Source organism: Peromyscus eremicus, chromosome 1, assembly GCF_949786415.1.
Source record: "Peromyscus eremicus chromosome 1, PerEre_H2_v1, whole genome shotgun sequence".
In the NCBI taxonomy this organism is placed as follows: Eukaryota; Metazoa; Chordata; class Mammalia; order Rodentia; family Cricetidae; genus Peromyscus; species Peromyscus eremicus.
Window position 1 is genome coordinate 3,512,546 of NC_081416.1, and position 22,806 is coordinate 3,535,351.

Sequence of the window (22,806 nt, forward strand, 5' to 3'; positions counted from 1 at the left end):
CTGATTCAGGAGATGCTGCCAGCCGCTGCCATGAGTACCAACATGTAAGATACTGGTAAGCCACAAGCCATGTGGCAAGGTATAGATTTATAGAAATGGTTTGATTTAAGATATAAGAACTAGATAACAAGAAGCTTGCTGCAGCCATACAGTTTGTAAGCAATATAAGTCTCTGTGTGTTTACTTGGTTGGATCTAAGTGGCTGCGGGACTGGCGGGTGAGAGAGATTTGTCCCGACCATGGGCCAGGCAAGACTGGAGAAAACTCCAGCTACAGGCACATAATACAACATATATTTGTTTATAAGAAATAAACTCTAAAGCTGTAAGTTGGCTGGGTGAGTGCCAGAGGCATGGTGCAGGGGGATGGAAGGAGTGTTTATGGTAATGTGAGCATTTTTCTCTAAATTAAGCGGTCCCTATGTGACTGTGCACATTTGCTAAACTGCTATGTGGGTGTGTGCACAATATCTTAGTTTTCTAGTCAGAGGACTAAGTTAACATCTAATAACTGATAACTGATGTTATGACAACTATATTGCCTCAACAATTCAAGAATACACAGCAAAATAATTACTGTAAAAATCATATTTTCTTTTCACACCTACCTGATAATTGTGTAAATGCAGTTGTATGTGTATATATAACCATGTATCACATATATTTATGTACACATATACTCAGACACCATTCAATACACTGGAAGACTAGTTATTTTGTTACTCAAATGTGGTAGAATGGGTTCATATTTTTCATTTATACATAACTATGCCCAAATTAAAATTATTTGTTGAAATAAATATTCTTTGATTTTATGGTACTTCCGATTAGCCATCATACACATCATTTATGATCTACAGGAAGTAGCAACAGCCACTACAAAGAAAGAAGCGGTGCAGTGTAAGTGGGGGCAGGTAACGTCCCTCTTGGAAGCCACGGTCCTGTGGTACACCGGTTCTGCCATACCCCGCTGTGATGTCTGGGATGCCGTGTACCTTACATGACACATATTTTTAAATTGTTGCCATTGATAAGTAGGGACAACAAAATTTAGCATGCTTTAAATAAATGTTATCTGAAACTACTGGAAATTTAATATATAAGCAAAATAAGTCTATTTGCAAAGATACTTTTAAAAATTTTCCCAGATTTTCTAAAATGCATAGATGTTACACAGTCTTATTTCAAAGTAAGATCCAAGAAGCAATATGTGCAAATCTCCAAAAGGCAGAGAGAGTAGCTGTTATGATGAGTCATAAGTCAAAAGCATCTAGGTGCAGTGGTACTCAGCTCTATCTACCCACATCTATTTGTATTGAGTACACATGAAAACCACACACACACACACACATACACACACACACACACACACACACACACAATCTATCTATCTATCTATCTATCTATCTATCTATCTATCTATCTATCTAGTATTTGAATGTTTTTCAAAAGATTGGTCTCACCACTTAATAACCACTTCCATTAAATGATGTGGACTTTATTGCTCTTTATTATTTAAGTCTGGGATATTGTATGTATACTCTAATGTGCTAAAGTTACAGAAGACTAATAAAGTTGAGCCACTAAGATCACAAATCTAGCTGATAATAACCAATACGTAAGGTATGATGGTTAGTTTTTGTTTTTTTGTTTGTTTTGTTTTTTAGACTTGACACAAGCTAGATGAATTGTCTGGGGAAAGGGAACTGGGGCTGCTTCCATCAGACTGCCATGGGCATATCTGGGGGTGTGTTTGTGAGGGGGCAGTTATCCTGGGAGGTATAGAGATATCGCTGAAGGTGCACCTGTTCAGCAAGCCAGGAAGCAGCACTCCTCCAGAGGCTCTGCTTCACTTCCTGCTTCTGGGTTTCTGCCTTGGTTTCTCTCACTGATAGACCATGATGTGGAAGCATAAGCCAATAATCCCCCTCTCCCTTTCCTATTCTCCTTTAGGTCATGGAGTGTATCACAGCAACACAGAGCAGACCAGGGCATAGGTCAAGGCAGGCAATCAGAACACCTGTGTGTTTCAAGTCTAAAACCTTAAACGCTGCATCTCTCCTTATAGCTAAGTGAACTGTTACTGAGAACAGTCGGGACTATGATTCTATTTTGATTTCTGCATCTCCATGCCTAGTATCAGGAAGGACTCAATAGTGCATTAATAAGTGAATAAAGAATTGACTAACTAACTTTAATTCTCTTTCTCGGCTTAAACTGTTACCAACAGACATTTTTTACACTGTCAACCTTCTAGCTACCAGCTAGCTACTCAAGAGGATCTTACATTACTGTACTGAAAACTTTCATTAGCTTGATTCTTTATCCTTATTTGCCAATATTCAATTCTATGTAATCCATAGTCTGCTTACCCCACTTATAACATTAGTTTTAAAATTATCACAAGCCAACATTGTTGTGTGATAGTTTAATCATATTCTGACTCTCTCAAGACTGCCAATATAAATTTGCTTTGAATTAGAGGGCAGAGCTAACTACTAGCTGACCAAAATTAACCATAGATGTTTTGGAGGACTGAGGATGGATAGACAGGAAGTAGTAAGGTGGGTCTTAGAGAGGGTCTCGCCCTTTTGGGATAAAGGAAAAAAGACGGAAGAGGTCACTGGTTGCTTCTCAGCTTCTCTGATCATTCAGGTTCTTACCTCAATATCTGACACCCAAGTTTTTATTGATAAAGAATAATTAGATAAACTCATCACAATATAATTGCTAAATTATAATTATACTAAAATTTATGCCCTCTAGACTTTTTTGGGACATCAGGATTGTACAGAAATCCTTGTCACCTTAAATTAGTGTTCCTCATTAGTTTCTGCCTACTTACTCAGTCACTGATTTCTGACCCAAAGAGTAAGAGTTTTAGCAGAAAGGAAAGTGCTTGTCCATCAGTGGAGCAACAGAGAGTGACATGCAGAGATGGTTGTGTTCACTGGGTAAAAGGGAAGCATGTCTGTTAATCACCTCTCCCTCACTGGTGAAAAAACAGCCCAGGTAAGCAACTTACAAGAGGGAAAGTTGTTGCTTCTTGCTTTCAGAGTGGCCAGACCATGGCTGCACGGTCTGAGGTGAAGCTAGATACGGGGTGGAGAGTGCACAGTGAGCAAGGTTACTCACCCCGTGGACAAAGAGAAGGGGGGGTCCTGGGGCAGGATACTTTATTTTCCAAGAAAGCATGCTATGAGGAGACATGATGTTTATTTAACATTATTGGTTTCTTATCTTCTACATATATTGATAAAATATCTAGCTCTACTTTTCTAATATCTCATATTTTATTTCATAACAGTATGTATTTGATTTAATAGAATTTTATGGAATTCTTACAGTCAGTTATTACATCAAGGATATAAATCAGGAGACGATCTACTATGTATGTAATGTAAGAAAAGTGCAAATAAATTAATAACATACCATAAGAAACTTGATAAAATATATTAAAGAAACACAACTTTAATGTTAAAACAACTGTCTTAGGAAATGATAGCTCAATAAAATATTTAAACAAAAATCAGATAACTATTGAAGCTCAACAATTGCTTCAAGATAATCTAAAAATATGATCACTGACTGTCCCTACTGCTGGCAAATCTGTATTAACTGATGCTGGTATTAATTTATTTTTATTAACAGTAGTAAAGGATCTATATTAGCCAATGTTAGTTTATGTCCATATATCAAACATATCTTGGCATACACAGGAAGGAGTATAGAAGGGTTTGCTAGAAGCTGAGCTTACTGTTTCAGACTGCAGAAGGATTGTGTTGAGTGGATGAATCTGTTCACTGTTACCAGAGAGCAGTGCTGGGTACGGGGAGGGTTGGAAATTCAGTCCTGTTTACACACCGACAAAACACCACCCAAGAACTGCTAGCCTGGTCTAATACCTTCCGAATAGATATTTTATAGACTGGACATATTTTAAATTATTTTACCCGCATATACTTTACTATTCTATCTGTATATGTTTATGGTGATTTGAATGAGAACAGGCCCCAAAGGCCCGCACACTTGATTGCTTGGTTCTCAGTTGGTGGAACTGTTTGGGAAGGATTAGGGGATGTGTTCTTGTTGGAGGGTGTGCCACTGCAGTGGGATTTGAGGATTCAAAAGTCCATGCCAGGCAGTTTTCCCCTCTCTGCTCCAGCCTATGGATCAAACACAAGCTCTCAGCTATGCTCCAGCACCATGCCTGCCCATCTGCTGCCACGCTCTCCACCATGATGGTCATGGACCCTAACCCTATGAAACTGTGAACCCCAATGAACTTTCTTCAACAAATTGCTTTGGTTATGTTTTGTCATGGCAATAGTAAAGTACCTAGGACTGTGTATATGCATATAATGTGTAATAACCAAGTCAGGGTTAAGATTTTCATTTTCTTTCAAAATTATTATCTATCTTGTGTTAGTGAATATGTATTTGTATATATGTATATGTATCTGTGTGTGTATGTATGTATATGTGTCTGTGTGTGTATGTATGTATATGTGTCTGTGTGTGTATGTATGTATATGTGTCTGTGTGTGTGTGTATGTATGTATGTATATGTCTCTGTGTGTATGTATATATGTATGTGTCTGTATGTGTATGTATGTATGTATATGTCTCTGTGTGTATGTATATATGTATGTGTCTGTGTGTGTATGTATGTATGTATGTATGTATGTATGTGTCTGTGTGTGTATGTATGTATGTATGTATGTGTCTATGTGTGTATGTATGTATATGTCTGTGTGTGTGTATGTATGTATGTATGTATGTATGTATATGTGTCTGTGTGTGTATGTATGTATGTATATGTGTCTGTGTGTGTATGTATGTATGTGTCTGTGTGTGTATGTATGTATGTATGTATGTGTCTGTGTGTGTATGTATGTATGTATATGTGTCTGTGTGTATGTATGTATGTATGTATGTATGTGTGTATGTATGTATGTATGTGTCTGTGTGTGTGTATGTATGTATGTATATGTGTCTGTGTGTGTACGTATGTATATATGTATGTGTCTGTGTGTATGTATGTATGTATGTGTCTGTGTGTGTATGTATGTATGTATGTATGTATATGTGTCTGTGTGTGTATGTATGTATGTACATGTGTGCATGTCCACACAAGTGGAGACCAGAGGGCAACTCGAGAGAGTCAGCTCTCCCATTCTACATACGGGTCTTAAGGATCCAACTCAAGCTGTTGGGCCTCATGGAAGGTGTCTTCACTCAGTCAGCCTGCCTGTATCTTGTCAGCACTGCTGTATGTTGAGTCCTCAAGGTCCTCTCTTTGTTATTAATAAAATACATAATGCATCACGTGACCAAAAGCGCACGCTCTGCTTCTGTCCTGTGTCATGTGAGCGATGGCGCAGGCTCTACTTCTGTGACTGCGGTACCTGAACGATAACGCATTCACTTCTGTCACACCGTGCTCTGGTGCCTGTTAACCCAAGCTTCCTATCTTTCAGTTCTAATTCTTCCATTCCTAACTCTCCCAATGTTCAACCTTTAAATAACGTTCACAGTTTCCACATGTAACACAAAAGCACCGGTTCTCTGTGTCTTGACTATTTCATTCACTTCACAAAATGCCTTTAACTTCAAGTTGATACAAACAGTAGAATGTCACTTTTATGGCTGAATTCCATCACATATCCATACCTCATTTCATTATTCATCTGTTGACATGTACCAAGGTTGATTCCCATATCTTCATATAAATTATATAGCAATAAACATGAGGCATTAATTCATCTGATATGCAGATGTTCCCTTGGGTATACGATCATAAGTAGCACACTGGGATCACATGAAGGATCTATTTTTAGTGTTTTAAGAAAGAATTTCCCCCATGATAATGGTATTAATTTTAATTACATTAAATTCCGATAAATAGCATTTAAAAGTTCTCTTTCTCTATTTTCTCAGTAATATTTGTTATCTTTAATCTTTTTGGTAAAAGTCATATACCTGGGGTGATACCACATCTCACTAATTTTAATTTTCATTTTGTTAACAAGTAATGATTTTGAGCATTTTTTCATAAATTTTTGACAACCTGAATTTCTTCTTTTAAGAACCCAAGTCACACAATTAGCTCATTTTCTTTAGATTGAATTTGAAGGACTTTTGGTATTCAGTCTTTCAAATATTCTGAATATTGATTCTTTGTCATTTGCATAATCTGAAAACTTTCCCACACTGAAGGCCCATTTCTACACTCTGTTGCTTGATTCTTTGTTTTCAGACGCATCTTATTTTGACACAACACCGTCTCTTGCTTCTGTTGCCCCTGCCTTCGAGTCTTATCCAAGCCATCACTGATTTTACTGACACTGAGTATTTCCCATGTGTCAGTGCTGTGGTTTCAGTCTTACATTTACGCCTTTGATCTGGTTTGAGTTGATTCTGGAGAGGGTTAGTGATATGGGCAAAGTCTCATTCTGTTGCAGATGAATATCCAGTTTTGAAGGACCATTTAATGGGGATAACTGTTCTGTTTCCAACATGGAGTGGTTTTAAAGTCAAGAACCATCAGAATATAGAGGCACGGGTTATCTCTCAGTTCTCAATTACTGTACTGACGTATGTAGGAGTAGACAACACAATCATGTTGTTCTCATTACTCTGACCCCACAGTTCAGCTTCTCTGATTCCTGTAGCTTTGTTTTCTGCTCAAAAACTCAATTAGCAGTTAAGTACTTCCACATATGCCTTCAAATATTTATTTTATTTCTAAAAAACGTACAATTAAAATTTTGATGGGACTTCATTGAATCTGTAAATCATTTTGTATAATATAGACATTTTTAACATGTCTATATTATAATAATGTCAATTTTTCCACTCTATGAACACAGTAGATATTTCCAATTTTTAGACCTTTATTTTCATTAGTCTTTCATAATATTCACTCAGCAGTCTTTTGTTTCCTTGGTTAAATATATCCCTGGATATCTTTTGCAGTTAATAGGAATGAGATTTTAGTTCTTACTTGTTTTTCAACAAATTAGGTACTAGTATATAGAAGTGTTGCTTACTACTGGATATTTATTTTATATTCTGTAACCTTACTGATTTAGTTATCAGTTCTAATTGTCTTATGGGGTTCTTTATTGTAATAAGACTGGACTAATGCTTTCAATCAGACTGGGACAGTATATGAACCAATTTTGAAAAACACCATTTTAAACTCCAATCAAATATTTCACTTTTCTCTATGACCTAGGAAGATCAAAGGCAGGTTTCTTCTCTTGGCATATCACCAAGATTCCACTAGAGACCCCCAAAGTCTGTCTCCCGAGGTTAGAGTGTGGTTGGAGACACTAACTTGGACTATGTGGTAGCACTCTGAGCACTGAACATACGTGAAGTCAACTTCAATAAACAAAAAGGATCCCAGATTGTACTCTTCAATTTTCTTGTTACTTTAATATTTTCTTTGTTACTGTAGTATACACACAGTTACAGAAAGGCTTACATCAATAAGTATAGGGAATAATCAAATATATCACCTTACAAATCGGCTAACATGTCTTTTAAGGCTCATCATTAAGGTGTTAGCTAGTTTGTCAGTGTTATAACCGGAGAAGTAGGAGCACTTGGCTAGAAGTAATCACGATGAATCCTAAAGAGAAAGTATGACATCATAGAGAGATTTTCAACGATATGTGCAGATTCATAGACAGTGACCTAACTGTCATCCACTGGACACCACACAAAAGTGAATGGGGAGGGGCTGGAGAGATGGCTCTGCTGCTCTTCCAGAGAACCCAGGTTCAAGTCCCAGCACCTACACGGTGGCTCTCAACTCCCCTTAACTCCGGTGCCACAGAACCCAATACTCTTCTTGGCCTCCCTAGTCACCAGGCAGGAAGGCAGTGCACAGATGTTCAAGCAGGCAAAACACCCATACACACAATAAATTAATTTAAAAAGAAGTGAACAGGAGAATATATTTTCAATATAGTCTTCATTTCAACCTAATACCTGTGAGTAACTTGTTTGTGACAAAGAATTTTATTTCTTCTGTGACATCAAATCTAAAAAGCTAAAAAGAAAGAAAGAAAGAAAGAAAGAAAGAAAGAAAGAAAGAAAGAAAGAAAGAAAGAAAGGAAAAGAAAAGAAATTCCAAGTCACTTGAAGATCCAGGCTCTTTTCCATGTCTTTGTTATTTGCTGAGAAAAGCATGTATTGCATTACTTGGGAGGATGCACCACAGACACAGGCAATGTGTCACCAAGTGCACAGGAACGCAGGGGCAACAAAGGGAACCGCACCTGGACTCACCAACGCAGATCCACTATCACATCGATAGAGTGATCACACTCATCATAACCACTTTGGCTCAGAGTCTGACCACATCTCACGGCTTGCGGTGCCACACTCTGGCCTTGTTACCACCAGCAACGGCCTGAGTTCCTGCGGACATCTAAAGAACCATGCTGCTTCTGCCCTCACGCTGACTAGCAGGACTGGGCTACTTCCCACCCCAGCCTCTAACAGCCCAGACCCACTTCCTCACCGGAGGCTTCTGCGGCCTCCAGAGGAGCACCCTTCACCTGGTAACCAACCTGAGGCTTCTGCGGCCTCTAGAGGAGCACCCTTCACCTGGTAACCACTGCAGATAGAGTACAAACCTTCAATGCCATCACCAGGCATCGGAGTGGGACACACAGTTTTGTTCTGGCTCCTAGTTTCCCCAGTGGAGTTGAGCTGGCCATGGTGCTGTTACGGGCTGCCCTCCATTTCCTCATTCTTCCCTTCCTGACCAGCTTATTCTTCAGTCTAAACCAAGCAAACTGTCTCAGTGTCTGCTCCCCAGGGAGCTTCATGGAGCCAGCCCTCTCCACAATTCTCCCTCCAGAAGACAAAGGTCATTTAAAGGCCTCCAGTACACCCCATTCTTCCCCAGAGCCCGCACTGGCTCTTCTCTTTACTTGGGACACACACAGTCATCTCCGGACACCGGGGTCCTCAGGAGTGCTTGTCACAGGCCTGCTAGGCAGGCTGCCTTAGGACGTGACTCTGTCAGCCCTTTGGCCGCAATGCTCCTCACAGGAAATGTGCACAGTTAGCACCTTCATTTCTTTCAAGACTTGTTCATCTTCCGAAACTCTCAATTCATCTGTTCTGCCTGCAGCTCTGTCCAACAGTGTCTTCCCCCATCCTCAGAGCATGCCCAATCCCAGGTCGTCTTCTTCCTGGCCGCCCGCTTTTGTGTTGTATGTAACATTCCAAGACTGACTTTCTCCTCCTGGAACATGGGCTCCATGGACACAGGTTCTGTATTGTATTCTCTTCCATTCCTCCAGTGCCCAGACAGTGCCTGGCACAGAGGGAGCATCCCACACAAACCTACTGGAGAACTCTCTCATTTTCTAAAGGACATCAAAGGAAGAAACTGGCACTGAGCTGCTGAGACCCAACTGGGATATTTGTTTTTAACAGGGAGAAGTAAACCACCAACGTAAGTTCTGAGGTATCCACTGAATGGAAATTTTTCCAAATTGAATTTATTTAAAAAAATTCTAGGGTGTCATTTAACTGACATCATTGGACATATACAGTCAAAGGAACTTTTTTAATATCAGAAGTCAGTTACTGGCCAACATGTGGAAGAAAAATAACAAAAATATGCCATATATCAAACTACAACAAAACAATCCTTTATCTGTGAAATCAGTTAACAGATTGTGGTGATAGGTAAATTCATATTCTAGATGCATTTATTAGATTTGAATGGTAGATATTATTTTTCCTGGTAATATAAAACATGAGTCAAACCTACTAATAATTGACTTAGAGTAATTATTTACAGAATATATTTTGTCTTCTCATCAAAAGGGGTTTGAACTATTAAAGTCCATTAAAGATTCAGTATTTAAACAACTTACAAAATGTGTGAGCTCATGTACAGCAGTGCAAAGTTACCCCAGCTGTGGTGAACAGAAGTGCACAGTTACCCCAGCTGTGGTGAACAGAAGTGCACAGTTACCCCAGCTGTGGTGAACAGAAGTGCACAGTTACCCCAGCTGTGGTGAACAGAAGTGCACAGTTACCCCCAGCTGTGGTGAACAGAAGTGCACAGTTACCCCAGCTGTGGTGAACAGCAGTGCACAGTTATCCCCAGCTGTGGTGAACAGAAGTGCACAGTTACCCCAGCTGTGGTGAACAGCGATGCACAGTTACCCCCAGCTGTGGTGAACAGCGGTGCACAGTTACCCCCAGCTGTGGTGAACAGAAGTGCACAATTACGCCAGCTGTGGTGAACAGCAGTGCAGTTACCCCAGCTGTGGTGAACAGCAGTGCACAGTTACCCCAGCTGTGGTGAACAGCAGTGCACAGTTACCCCAGCTGTGGTGAACAGAAGTACACAGTTACCCCAGCTGTGGTGAACAGCAGTGCACAGTTTCCCCAGCTGTGGTGAACAGCAGTGCACACTTACCCCCAGCTGTGGTGAACAGAAGTGCACAGTTACCCCCAGCTGTGGTGAACAGCAGTGCACAGTTACCCCAGCTGTGGTGAACCTCAGGTATATAAAAGATACCATCTCCCACTCTACCTTACACTTCCACCTGACCATTCCGATGTGGATCTCAAGAGTGCACGTAAGAGTCAGATTTAATTTAATACAAACTCACTGTTTAGCTAACCACATTATGAATAACCAATATTTTTTTCATAACACTAATAGCCCACTGACCTGTGGCACTGTGTTGGGTTTTTAACACTGAACTGTAAGAAGAACCTATCATAATAATTTAAAGTACTTTGGTTCTCAGTTCATATAAAATAAATCCTTTAATGTGATTCCAGAATGGCCCCAGGTTTCACAGTTAGCCATGTAAGCAATCAATAAACCACATCGTGCCATTATATGTATTTAAAACAGAGGGATTTGAAATAGCTCTCGGAATTCTGCAATAATGATAAATAAACCACAGCCAGAAAGTTTCTAATTAGTAGCAATTATTATAAAGAGCAGAGCAAACAGGAAATAAAATATAATCTTAAAAACTCGACTTATTTTCTAAAGGATGTCAAGGAAAGAAATTAGCATCAAGCTGCAGAGATGCAACTCGGATGTTTACTTTTAACAGAAAGAGCAAACAACCAATTTAAGCTCTAAAAATGTCTACTGAACTGCAGTGTTTCTCAGCAGGAAGGAATTTCAAGGGACATGAAGAGTCCAGGTAACTGCATAAAGAGCAGAGTTGGAGGATTCCAAACATACTGCAGAGCTACAATAATCCAGACTTCGTGGCAGTGCCACAAACACACACATCAGGTGACCAGCCCAGAAAATCTCCACTTATGATCAGTGATTTTCAAGAGAGAAAGTATACCATCCAACACAGAAAGAGTCTTCAATAGTTCATATAACTTCAACGTCCACTGATTATAATCTTGAACTTAGCAAAAGTAAGCTGTATTTTATATAATATTTATGACAGTGTCATCAAGACTATTCCCAAATAGAAACAGTCCGAACATCTATCAGCTGAGGAACTTTATTAACAAATATAGAAGGGCTGGGCATGACGCTGCACACCTGTACTCTAGACACCCAAAAGCTCAGGCAGGAGGACTGAATAACCAGCCTGGACAGCACAGCAACCCTGCCTTCAACAGTCAGAAATACAGTACCTGCACACAACCAATATAAACTTGTAGTTCCTCACAGTCCACAGCATAGACAGAGTCCCAAACTGTGATGACTGCAAATGGGAATATTATATATTAATCTGGGAAATGATTATACAACTCCATGTTTATTCTAAAAACAATAGGGTGTATATTTTAAGTGCGTGAACTGCATATTATATGAATTATAGCTCAACAGGCTCTAAAAATACTATACTTCTATAATTAGAACTCAACCCCAGATAAAATGGACTTGCTAAATGGGAGCTAGCATGTAATTATTTTTCCGTTCTCCATCTTGTAGCTGAATTTCTGGGGAGAAATGGTATAAAAAACATAAAGGTATTCAGGTTATTTAGAGAACTGAGCAATAATATCAGAAAGAAAACTAAGAATCCTAATGTTGGCATAATCTGCATGATACAGAGTGAACTTTGCCACCGCTCCTGAAGGGCACGGGTAGCGGAACTGTCACCACCATCCCCGACTTTAGACATGGAGACGACATGAAGAGGGAGAAAAACTGATGAATCTCAGAGATCTTGTCAGGAATTCCTCCAAAGTCTCAGAACACAAAGAAAACAGGCAAATGATTGGGCCATTTGGAGGAAGCAATGGAAGCCTGCACAGGAGCAAGGCATTAGTGCCTTGGCCTGAGATGCACACATCCTTCACCAGCTGCTGTGGGGCAGGAAAGCTGCAGAAGCAGACTCCCAGGCCAGGCCTGCAGAGAGATGACATGCTCCTATGCCTGGCATGGTGGAGGACTCTCCAGAGCCTGGCATGCAGGCCACTGAACTCCTAAGCATTCACCTCTGCCCACCACAACTGCTGACTCTGCAATTACATCAACTCATGTGCATCTCTCCTGTGACTAGGGGAGCAATCAGAGATGCAAAGAGTAAAGGATGCTCGCTGTTATTTAACCATGCTATAATAAAAAAGTTCATTGATGATATCTATATCAAAACTTCTGGTTACTTTCAATATTTGGAAGCAGAAATGGTATCATGCACAAACTAGTGTATTAATTTTGCTTGAGATGAGCTAAAGGGAAAGATGTATTAAAAAGACTTAGAAATGCAAGGGAGGAACAAGCATTTCTATGGGCCACTGATGAGTATGGGGTACCACGAAAAACAGAAAAAGGAAACACAGTACTCAGAAGTGAAGAAATAAAATCATAAAGAAAATGGTCTCTCTCTCTGCCCTGCACACTCCACCCCCTCCCCGACACACACATACCCGAGTAGCAGAAGCAGGCCTTGGGGGACAATGCTGTTTTCAGTATAAGCATCCATGAAAACAGTCTCGGAGCGGGCTGGGGTGAGAAACCTAACGGCCCTATCGCACAAGGAATGGGGCTGAAGCAGGACAGAGAGATGCCGCAAACACACGGGTGTTGGAGGGCCGACCAGGAAAGGATTAAAAAAAAATGAAGGCCACATGTTCAACACGTGCGCACCAAGTACTCCGTCAAGGAGCCACTGAGAGGCTCCTGTGAGCAGCTGCATGTGATGCCATCCGCCCCTCCCCAGGCATTCTTCTTCCAGTATTCCTTCAACGCGGCCTACCACACAGTCGCTTATATTTATTTCTCCCAGGACTTGAACATGTCACATTGGTGACAACAGAGACTTAGATTTGAACAGTCTAGATTTCCTGCTCGTTTTTAAAGTTTTTAGAATAACATTATTTGAAACAGGGGACCAAAACAGAATTAGAGCATTGGCTATATATTTCATTCATATATTCTGCCTTTTAATTTCTCTCCCAGCAATAGAAGATATGTACCTACCTCTCCTAATGCTCTAATCTTCCATGGCACCTTGATCTAGAGCAAGAAAAAATTAAGTATACAGAAGTAACACACTGATGTCACACACACACACACACACACACACACACACACACACACACACACTTTAGTTCATCCAAAAACTACTGTTTTCTATTTTACTCGTGAAGTATACTTTGGGTTTAATTTTTAACAATAGCAAAACTTTGTCCCTACAGACAAAATCAAATATATTTGTACCTAGGTTTTAGGATGACTCTGTTTTTGAATTCCTCCCTTTCTTGGGGGAAAAATCTGATGATAACATAGTTAGTCAAATAGTGGCATTTCTAAGAGATAGAAGAAAAGATGTCAAGTCTAGAGTTTCTTCCTCTTACATCTTAAACATTGCACAGACTATGTACAAACAAGTAAGCATACAATTAAACTAGAATGCCTCCAACAGCTTTGGAAGGTCATGATTTCAGTCTACTTCATATTCCGACATCACACTCAAATGCACACAATACTTTTTATTTCATCTCTATTTCTGCACTTGCAACACAGCTGTGTGATAATCGTCATACTCCAGAAATAAAAATATCCAGAATATTTTACACTCAACTTTAAAAGCTAAACTATGTAATTAAAATGCAGCTCATCTCTACACACCTTTTGCAGTAAAATGTTGCTAATAAAGATGGATGTGAATTGTTCAGTACGGGCCACAGGGTCCTCTGAGGACTAACTATGGCACTCAGCTTCTTCCAGTGCAACTATACCTTAAATTCCTTCAGCTCCTATCTGTCAGGCAAAGGCTGCCAGGTGAGCAGTCTGTCACTCTTGCCTAGGCTAATAGACTCTCCAGTGGCTTTTGTTACAGCTCATGTCATACCATTAAAACTATGTGCCTTGAAAATACCATAACATATGTGGCTGAATCTTGTCAACTCCAGATAATCAGACTCTGTGTGGCTTCACAAGCAGATGCAGATTAGAGAGGCAATATAAATATGCAAATCACACTGGTCCCCTCAGCACCACTGTTCCTACCTCTAATGGCCCTCGTAGAAAGTCTGTCTGTTCAGCTCCTCCTTCCAGTGCTACATCAACAGAGGCGAAGGGACGGCTGGCCATCTGCTGTCGCTCTCGAAGCAGTTGCTGGAGGGGGTTAAAAATGATCTGTTTTAAAACAGGCTTAAAGGCACATTAAATACAACAATATCTGTTTTCATTTCTGAACAAATGGCATTGAAAATCCATCAATTATTTTGTATATATACACGCATCTAGAACGCTAAAGACAAAGTCTACCTTCTCCCAGGCTCTGGTTTACTCTCACAGATGCATGAAGTGTATGGTGCTACAATCTGCACACAACCTTCTCTTGACCTCCGCCCACAGGCCTAACAAAATGTACTCAAAAGCACCTGGAAAACCTCAGGTATGAGGTGCTACTTAAATAAAAAGTGCTATTATGATGACAGGTATAGTAAGGTTCCCACTCAAAATAACCCATGCATTTGTGTTAGCAGGGAGGAAAGTATTATCAAAAATGTTTAAGGAATGAAAATGAAAAGTTGTCAAAATACATTAAAAGAGATCAAGGAACATGCACCTGCTAAGACTAAGTTTGTGTGTCATTAAGGTCCTGTCCCCGCTGCTGTGGCACCAGCAGGAGCTGAGATTGACTGTCTTCAAATCTTTACCCACAGCCTGTGTCATTATTTAAAGTGCAGATGATCTGTGCCAGGCCCCTGGAGCACCACTAGGTATTCGTGCCTATGCCGGGTTTGCCTAGCTGAAACCACTCAGCTTGCAAGTCCCAACCAACTACCAAGCTAATTTATATTTCTGCCTTTCCTTGTAATTATAATATTCATTAAGTCATGATAAGAAAAAATTGATGACCAGCACTAGATACCACAGATCTTGTCCCTCTCATCCTATACAGCTAATAAAATTATTATTAAATATTAAAGAGGATGGGCAATGCAATTAAATACTCTTTCAAATGAGGAGAAAATCATATCAGTGGAGAAGGCAGAATCCTTGAGCACAATGAATGGCTTCATTATTTATGGAGATCTTTAAGATTCTCAGGCATTAGGTGAAAACATTAACCACCAGTCTTTGAATGTAAATGGCTGAAGTCTTGTGATGCATCATTCATAAAATTCCTTTGCAGATGAAGAAGGAACACAATAAGGGAAGGCAATTTGTTACCTAGTGTTTGTGCATTAACACATATGACACAGGGCATAAACAGAATTTAAGGCTTAGCTTTCTTATGATTAAGGAGAGCATTTACCTGATGATGTTATACAGAATGAATAAACTGCTAATAAGTAGTAGTTTAACTTATTAACTTACATTTTGTTTATGTAATGAATTCATAATAAGTATAGTTTAAAGTATAAAGGTGTACAAATTAGAAATTACTTACTTTCATAAAATTTTACCATTGGGTTATTATATACGGCTGTTAACAAATAGAACTTGGTTTGTACCTCTCTCGACAGGAGTGGCTAAAGTCATCTGTGCAGAAGGCAAACTTGGTCTTATTTCCAAGCAAGCCATAGTATAGACAGAAGGTAGTATGTACTTGTGTGTCCTTGGCAGAACACCACAGATGCTACCGTGTACATATACCCCAACAACATAGCCGTGCGACCTATTTTCCAAGATTAATACACAGGAAACTTTGAGAAAATGTAAATTCAAGTTTACGTCCACACAGAATCGTCTAGGATTTATAATTAATAGTGTCCTCCATTTATCTGCCTCTCCTTAGCTTATAAATGATATCTCCTATGACAGAGATTTTAATAATGAAAGCTCTGTTTCCTCACCCATCCTTTGCTGAATTCTTAAACAAAGGGTTTACAGAAAATAATTAATAAACATTCATTGCCACAAATTGTGATGCCGTAGATAAGTACTCCAGACCAAGCATGTCAGAATGCAGTGTATTACAGTGACACCCAAAATCAACATGGAAAAACTGCCTCTGATACTTGTTCAGTTCTGAACGGTTTATTTGTAAATGCAAAGCATATTCTAAGACTCAGATTTGTTCTCTGAGGTTTGAGTTTAATTGCTTTTAAAGACCTGAATGAATTTATTCTGGTCCACCGAGTGGGGCTGAAGATCTTGTTAAGGAACACAGTGCAGTTCTGGCTGTGAACCCTGGGAGAGGAAACTGCTTTCTCGTGACACATCCCACTTGGTGTGATGTTCTAAAGGAATAAAGTAGAAGACACTGCAATTACCTTTCCCACTGATTTCTGGTTCTCAGCTTTGGCCTTAACAACTGTCCCTGCCAATTAGTAACAGGATGCCTTACTTTCTCAGTTTTGATAGGACAAAGGATCTGCCCAAACTGGGCTGACCACTCGAGTTTTCAAAGGCTGTCTAAGGAACCCAGCCTCTGACAGGGAAGGCCATGCACTTGCACGCTGCTCTCCTCACTCTTTTGTTTGATGCCAGCAACAAGACTTCAGCCTCACTAGTCCTTGATTTTTCTCATCTGAGGAGCATGGCTGAAAGGCCCTAAACCTGTCCCTCAGAGGACCTGCTCTCAACTCCAGCTTCTCTACTCACTCTCTATTGGACCATGACCAAATAGTTTAGCTTTTCAAACAACTTGTTCTTCCTCTGTATATGATGGGAATGACTAAGATCTTCCTGTTGGGAGGCTGGGGCGGAACAGGATGCCATAGACTGCACAGCACAGAGTCTGCTGGCCACGAGTGCTCAGAATTACTATGCTGAACTTGAAACACTAATTTCGTATTTGAAGATGGCACACTAATTACCACAGTGCCATTTTCCTCAGCACGGGTGACACATTTGGCTCTTCTAGCCTGCATTTTACCAAATGCTGCATTATGAGACAGTTGGAAATGTCATTATTGAACTAGACTTGGAACAGTTCTCTGCCATTTGTGACTAAGAATGATAAAACCCAACCAGAAAACCAAGAAAAAATATAAAATACTTTCTTAAGAATTCTGAAATTTACTTTCCATAATTCTGGTTTTGTGTGGCAGTTTAGCATTCATAAATCTATAAGGATGTATCTGTCTTATACAAGATCTGCTACTGCCAACTATTCAGCAGAACAATAAAACCACAGAACAAACTGATCACATCACAGTAGACGATAATCGTGTTGCAACAAATGTTGCTGATAAGAACATTTAAAAATTAAAGAGATGTTCTTTGGATCATTGATTTGTCCAAAATAATTCTTTTAGTATTGAATATCTGCTATAAAATACACCATGAATTAAAAATTAATATGAAAATCCAGACCTAAATCTGACAACTTTTTTCACATATATACATCAGATGTATACATCTTTATATGGATAAAGATAATTCTTCTTAATGCTTCTATTTAAAATTCTGTGTCATTCCCTCCGTTCCTATTAGCTGACTTTCAAATACTGCAAGGCATATGAGTATAATAAATTTTAGGATAGAATACCTTAAAGAGTCATAACATAAGTAACAGAACTGTAGTTAACTTTGCCCCCAACTGTTCTCACAGTTCTCACCTCTTTCTGTCATGTGCAGTTCCCCAGATGTCGTTCCTATCACATCCCAAAGTCCTTTTATTCTACTCCAAGTTTGAAATTAATAATTACTTCTCATTTCTTCTCCTTTTCCCTCTCTCTTATATGTTTAATTTGAGAAAGAGTTCTTACACTGCAGCTAGGCTGGTCTGGAATTCATTATGTAGCGCAAGCTGACCTCAAACTCAGCAATTACCCACTTCAACCTCACAAGAGCACTGGGATCACAGAGGTGGTGGTCAGCCATACCTGGCATACTTTCCTATGAACCCACTTATTATTTCAGAATGGCACTAATTCTATCTATCTCCTTACTTTTACTAGAATCATCTCAAAGGCAAAACATTATTTTTAGCTAATTCTCATTCCCCAAAACAAGTAGTTGAAATTCACTTTCATTTTTTAAATGAATAATGAATTTGAAAATAATTTAAAATGATGTAATTATGATTAACCATTTAAAGTTATGACCCATCCTTTGGTATTATATTATAGTATATACAGAAACATGTTTTCAATCAGAAGTTCTGAAAATTCACATCAGGTTTCCTATTGTTCCTCATCTACTTTCCTGCAACACTAATAATGTGAGAAAATTCATAGTCATCACAATGTATTAATATTTCTAAGATTTTTTTGAAAAGATAAGGAAGTCACTAAAGAGATTTTATATTGGCCTGGACTTTGCAAATTCTGGTAAACAAAGGTTTCTGAATTTGACAGGTGAGATGGATGTTGAATATTAGTGCAAGCATACTTAATATGGGGGTGAGAAGGGTGTTGAATATTAGTGCAAGCATACTTAATATGGAGGTGAGGAGGGTGTTGAATATTAGTGCAAGTATAATATGGAGGTGAGGAGGGTGTTGAATATTAGTGCAAGTATAATATGGGGGTGAGAAGGGTGTTGAATATTAGTGCAAGCATACTTAATATGGGAGTGAGAAGGGTGTTGAATATTAGTGCAAGCATACTTAATATGGGGGTGAGAAGGGTGTTGAATATTAGTGCAAGCATACTTAATATGGGGGTGAGAAGGGTGTTGAATATTAGTGCAAGCATACTTAATATGAGGCAACAGCCCAAGTAACCTGGCGATTCTGCCCTCCCAGTGTGACTGTGAAGAAGACAGTGAGTGCCTCCATCAGGTCTCTGGGCTGGGGACAAGGACAACCTACCACTTTGTAGCACTAAGTCTGCAAGGTACAAGGCTCAGACCCCATCTTGTCCACAGGTCCTTCTGCCTTTACTCCGTCAGTCTGAAGCCGGTTTTCTAGACTCTGATGCTAGTACCCATGTCATAACAGATGATCTCATTCAAGTTGTCTGGATTACTCTTTTCTATGCCTCTTCGGTCTTCAGATTATGCAATGTGATTATTCCTGACACACGTTTTGTGAAGAAATGTCTAGTGGCCTCTTAATGGTCTACTTATTAACTTTAGTAAAACTAAATTCTTTCACTAAAGTCTAAAAAATTACTCACTTTTTATTTATTATTTGAAAAAAAATGCTGTCCACAGTGGGCAACAGCCAGACTATAGATTTTCCAAATGGGCTCTCCAGATGCACCACATGTCACACCTCCTTTACTACTGTGAGCTTGCTACCAGAAGAAAGACAAGAATGAAGGGCCTTTCTACACCTACTATCAAAACATAACTAATAAAACGATAATAACACATCATCTAGCAGATACATTCAGACATACAGATATGTTATGGGTCGTGTCAAAGGTGGGAAGATGGAGTCATAAATATGTGTATGAGTGAAGCAGATTATAGCCCAAAGTAAACACACTGTAACTCGAGCTTCAAATTTAAGAGCACACGGATCTCTCTTCCTGGGAGGTGGAAACTGAAGAGATTTACAGGTGAACTGGGAGGTGGGTTGTAACAAGAATGGAAGCATCAGAAGGGGAGAGGGGATAGAGTTGAGGGAGGGAATTCAGGGAGAGACAGCTGGAATTGAGGGGCATTGGAAGGGTGGTATGTAAAACTAGTATAATGAAAACATCCTAAAAATATATGAAGGCAATCCTAATAAGGTAATAAGGAGTATGGAGTCCCAACTGGCCATCTCTTGTCACCAAATGAGGCTTTCAGTACAGGGACTGGGTTGCATTCAGTTGAGTTGTTGGCCAAAGGGGTCCCATGGAAATCCCAAAACAAATGACAGTTGCTAAGACAATGGGTTGCTCTCCACAAACTGACAGCGGGCCCCATTGCCAAGGATAACACCCACAGAACTCACTGAACATGGAAAAGTGGAGCTGGTGCTTTTATGGAACATTCACCCCGATGTTTTAGTGCCTTTGGTGTGGGAAGGTACTGTGTAGGCTACCAAAAGAGAAATGTAGATACCAACTCAGCCACAAACCCTTTGACCTACAATCTGTCCTATTTGTAAGATATGCTAGGACAATGGTGGTACAGAACTTGTAGGAGTAGCCAACCAATGTCTAATTTGACATAAGGCCCACTCCACAAGATAGAACCCATACCCAACACTAACTGCGGAGACCAGGAACCACAGACTAGATAGCCCAGAGACCCAGGATAAAACCAAACATTACTGGTCTAAAAAAAAGGGGGGGGGTATCAATAAAATGACTCCTAATGATATTCTGCTATACTCATAGATCAGTACCTTATTCACCACTCACTACCAGAGAAAACTTCTGGTAGCAGAAGAGAACCGATTCAGAAACCCACAGCCAGACACTATATGGAGAAAGAGTCTAAATGGAATGTCTCCATCAAGTCCCCTCAGAGCTGAGGGAATCCCACTGAAGAGGAGGTGGAAAAAGTGTAAGAGCCAGAGGGGATGGAGAAGACCAGGAGAACACGGCCTCTGAATCAACTAAGCGAAGTGCATGTGAGCTCACAGGAACTAAAGCAGCAAGCACAGTACCTACACTGGTCAGCACCAGGTCCTCTGCATATATAATATAGTTTTCAGGTTAGTGTTTTATGGGACTCCTGCATTTGTGATCTAGTGGGTCTCTGATTATTGTGCCTGCTCTTGGGGCTCTTTTCCTTCTGTTGGGTTGTCTTGTCCAGTCTTAATGTGATGATTTTTGTTTGCCCTTATTATATTTTGTTTCATCATGTCTGGTTGTTCTCTCTTAGAAGCCTGTGCTTTTTTTTTTATTTTTTTATTTTTTTTATTTTTTGGGTTTTGGAAACAGGGTTTCTCTGTGTAGCTTTGCGCCTTTCCTGGAACTCACTTGGTAGCCCAGGCTGGCCTCGAACTCACAGAGATCCGCCTGGCTCTGCCTCCCGAGTGCTGGGATTAAAGGTGTGAGCCACCACCGCCCGGCCTGTTCTTTTCTAAGAGGGACAGAAAGGGAGTGGAACTGGGAGGGTTGGGAAGAACTGAGAGGAGTAGAAGGAAGAGAAACTGTAATCAATAACAGGAAAAAGTTTAAAAAAATAAGAGGCCAAATAAATATAAATGTTAGTCAATGGAAGTATTTGTTGTCATTTGGATAAACATACAGTTGGCATTACCAAAGCTGCTGTATGAGTTTCCTTTCTGCTGGTGCAATGTAAAACTTTGATTATATAGATGGTGTTCCTGCATGTGCTTATTTATATTCAGTGCTTGGCAGCATTATTTATTTTGTCCATCAATGATGAAACTGCTCATCATGTATTAACAAGATGCCTACATATATTAACAAATAGAGGAAAATTCTCAACTCTTGCTTCTTTCTCAAGAAATCTCACTAAGAATGGAAACAGATGACATTCTTCCTCACTTAGCTTTTTAAAGGACGATCCTGAAAAAGATTAGACTCAAATTCTGAGCCGAATTTTGTTCCTTCCTCTTCTGAAGTATAAGTCTCTCTGTAGATGGTGAATGCATTCACATTTGGACTTACTTGATAATGAAAAGGTTTTACTATAATTATTCACTAATTAAATATATCTTACATCATCTATATGTGCCCGTTGTTGCTCTCAGAATCTATGTGGGAGGTGATTCTTTATCTTTTCATCAAGTTTTGCCACACTATCAAAACACCTTCTGCAGCACCTGTTAGAAGGAGGCAGGACGACTTCTGCTTCTGAAGTGATTACTATACTCTCCACAGTTGAAAGCAAGAATGCCTCCAGAAGACTCTTAGCAAACAAAAACCTAACTGCATGTGAACACACTGCGTCTTGTGGTCAGCTCTCCCTCACACTCCCCCACACCCCTGCCATTTCTCACTCAGACCTGAAGACTGGACCCAGTCCTCAGGCATGCCAAGCAGCCCATAGAAACCCTTTGAAGCTTACTTCATGCAAATTCAAAATTAAAATGCAGATTTCAAACCCTGTCTTTGTTCACATAGATGGCATCACTGACAGAATCTGCCAAAGATGACCTTATTTCAGGACGAAAGGAATCACACTGAAGGAAGAGAGACCGAGAAGAGTGCAAACCGTCAACACTGCCTCACGAAACGCTCCGCATTCTGGGGAACAGTGGGAAGTAGAACAAAATACTCAGACAGAACTTTTGCCTTGCCCCCGCCTTTTTAAAGTAAGAACAAACTACACAAGGCAAACTGCCTATTTTAAAAATTATTAGTACCTAAAAAAATCATATTTGATTTAGTATACAAGATGTGCCTATTCACCTTACCGTGTAAAAACAACTATTACAGAAAAATTGTGATGGAAAACATAAAATGGCTGGGCAAAGAGAAAGTGGCAGGAAATGCTGCAGAAAGAGTGCAAAGGGAAGTCCAATAAGAAAGACGTGGCACCCGTCAAGTCCTTGACACGGAGGGCAAGCACTCC

The 22,806-nt window shown here is 39.8% G+C and overlaps 1 protein-coding gene across 1 annotated transcript in view; it reads right to left on the reverse strand.

The window, feature by feature from the left end:
- Nucleotides 1-22,806, reverse strand: part of Atrnl1 (attractin like 1) — a 582,942-nt gene that overhangs the window by 203,323 nt on the left and 356,813 nt on the right. The window contains exon 27 of the mRNA XM_059256021.1: nt 14,488-14,595. Within this exon, the coding sequence (XP_059112004.1) occupies nt 14,488-14,595 (108 nt within the window). The remainder of the gene's footprint in view (nt 1-14,487; nt 14,596-22,806) is intronic.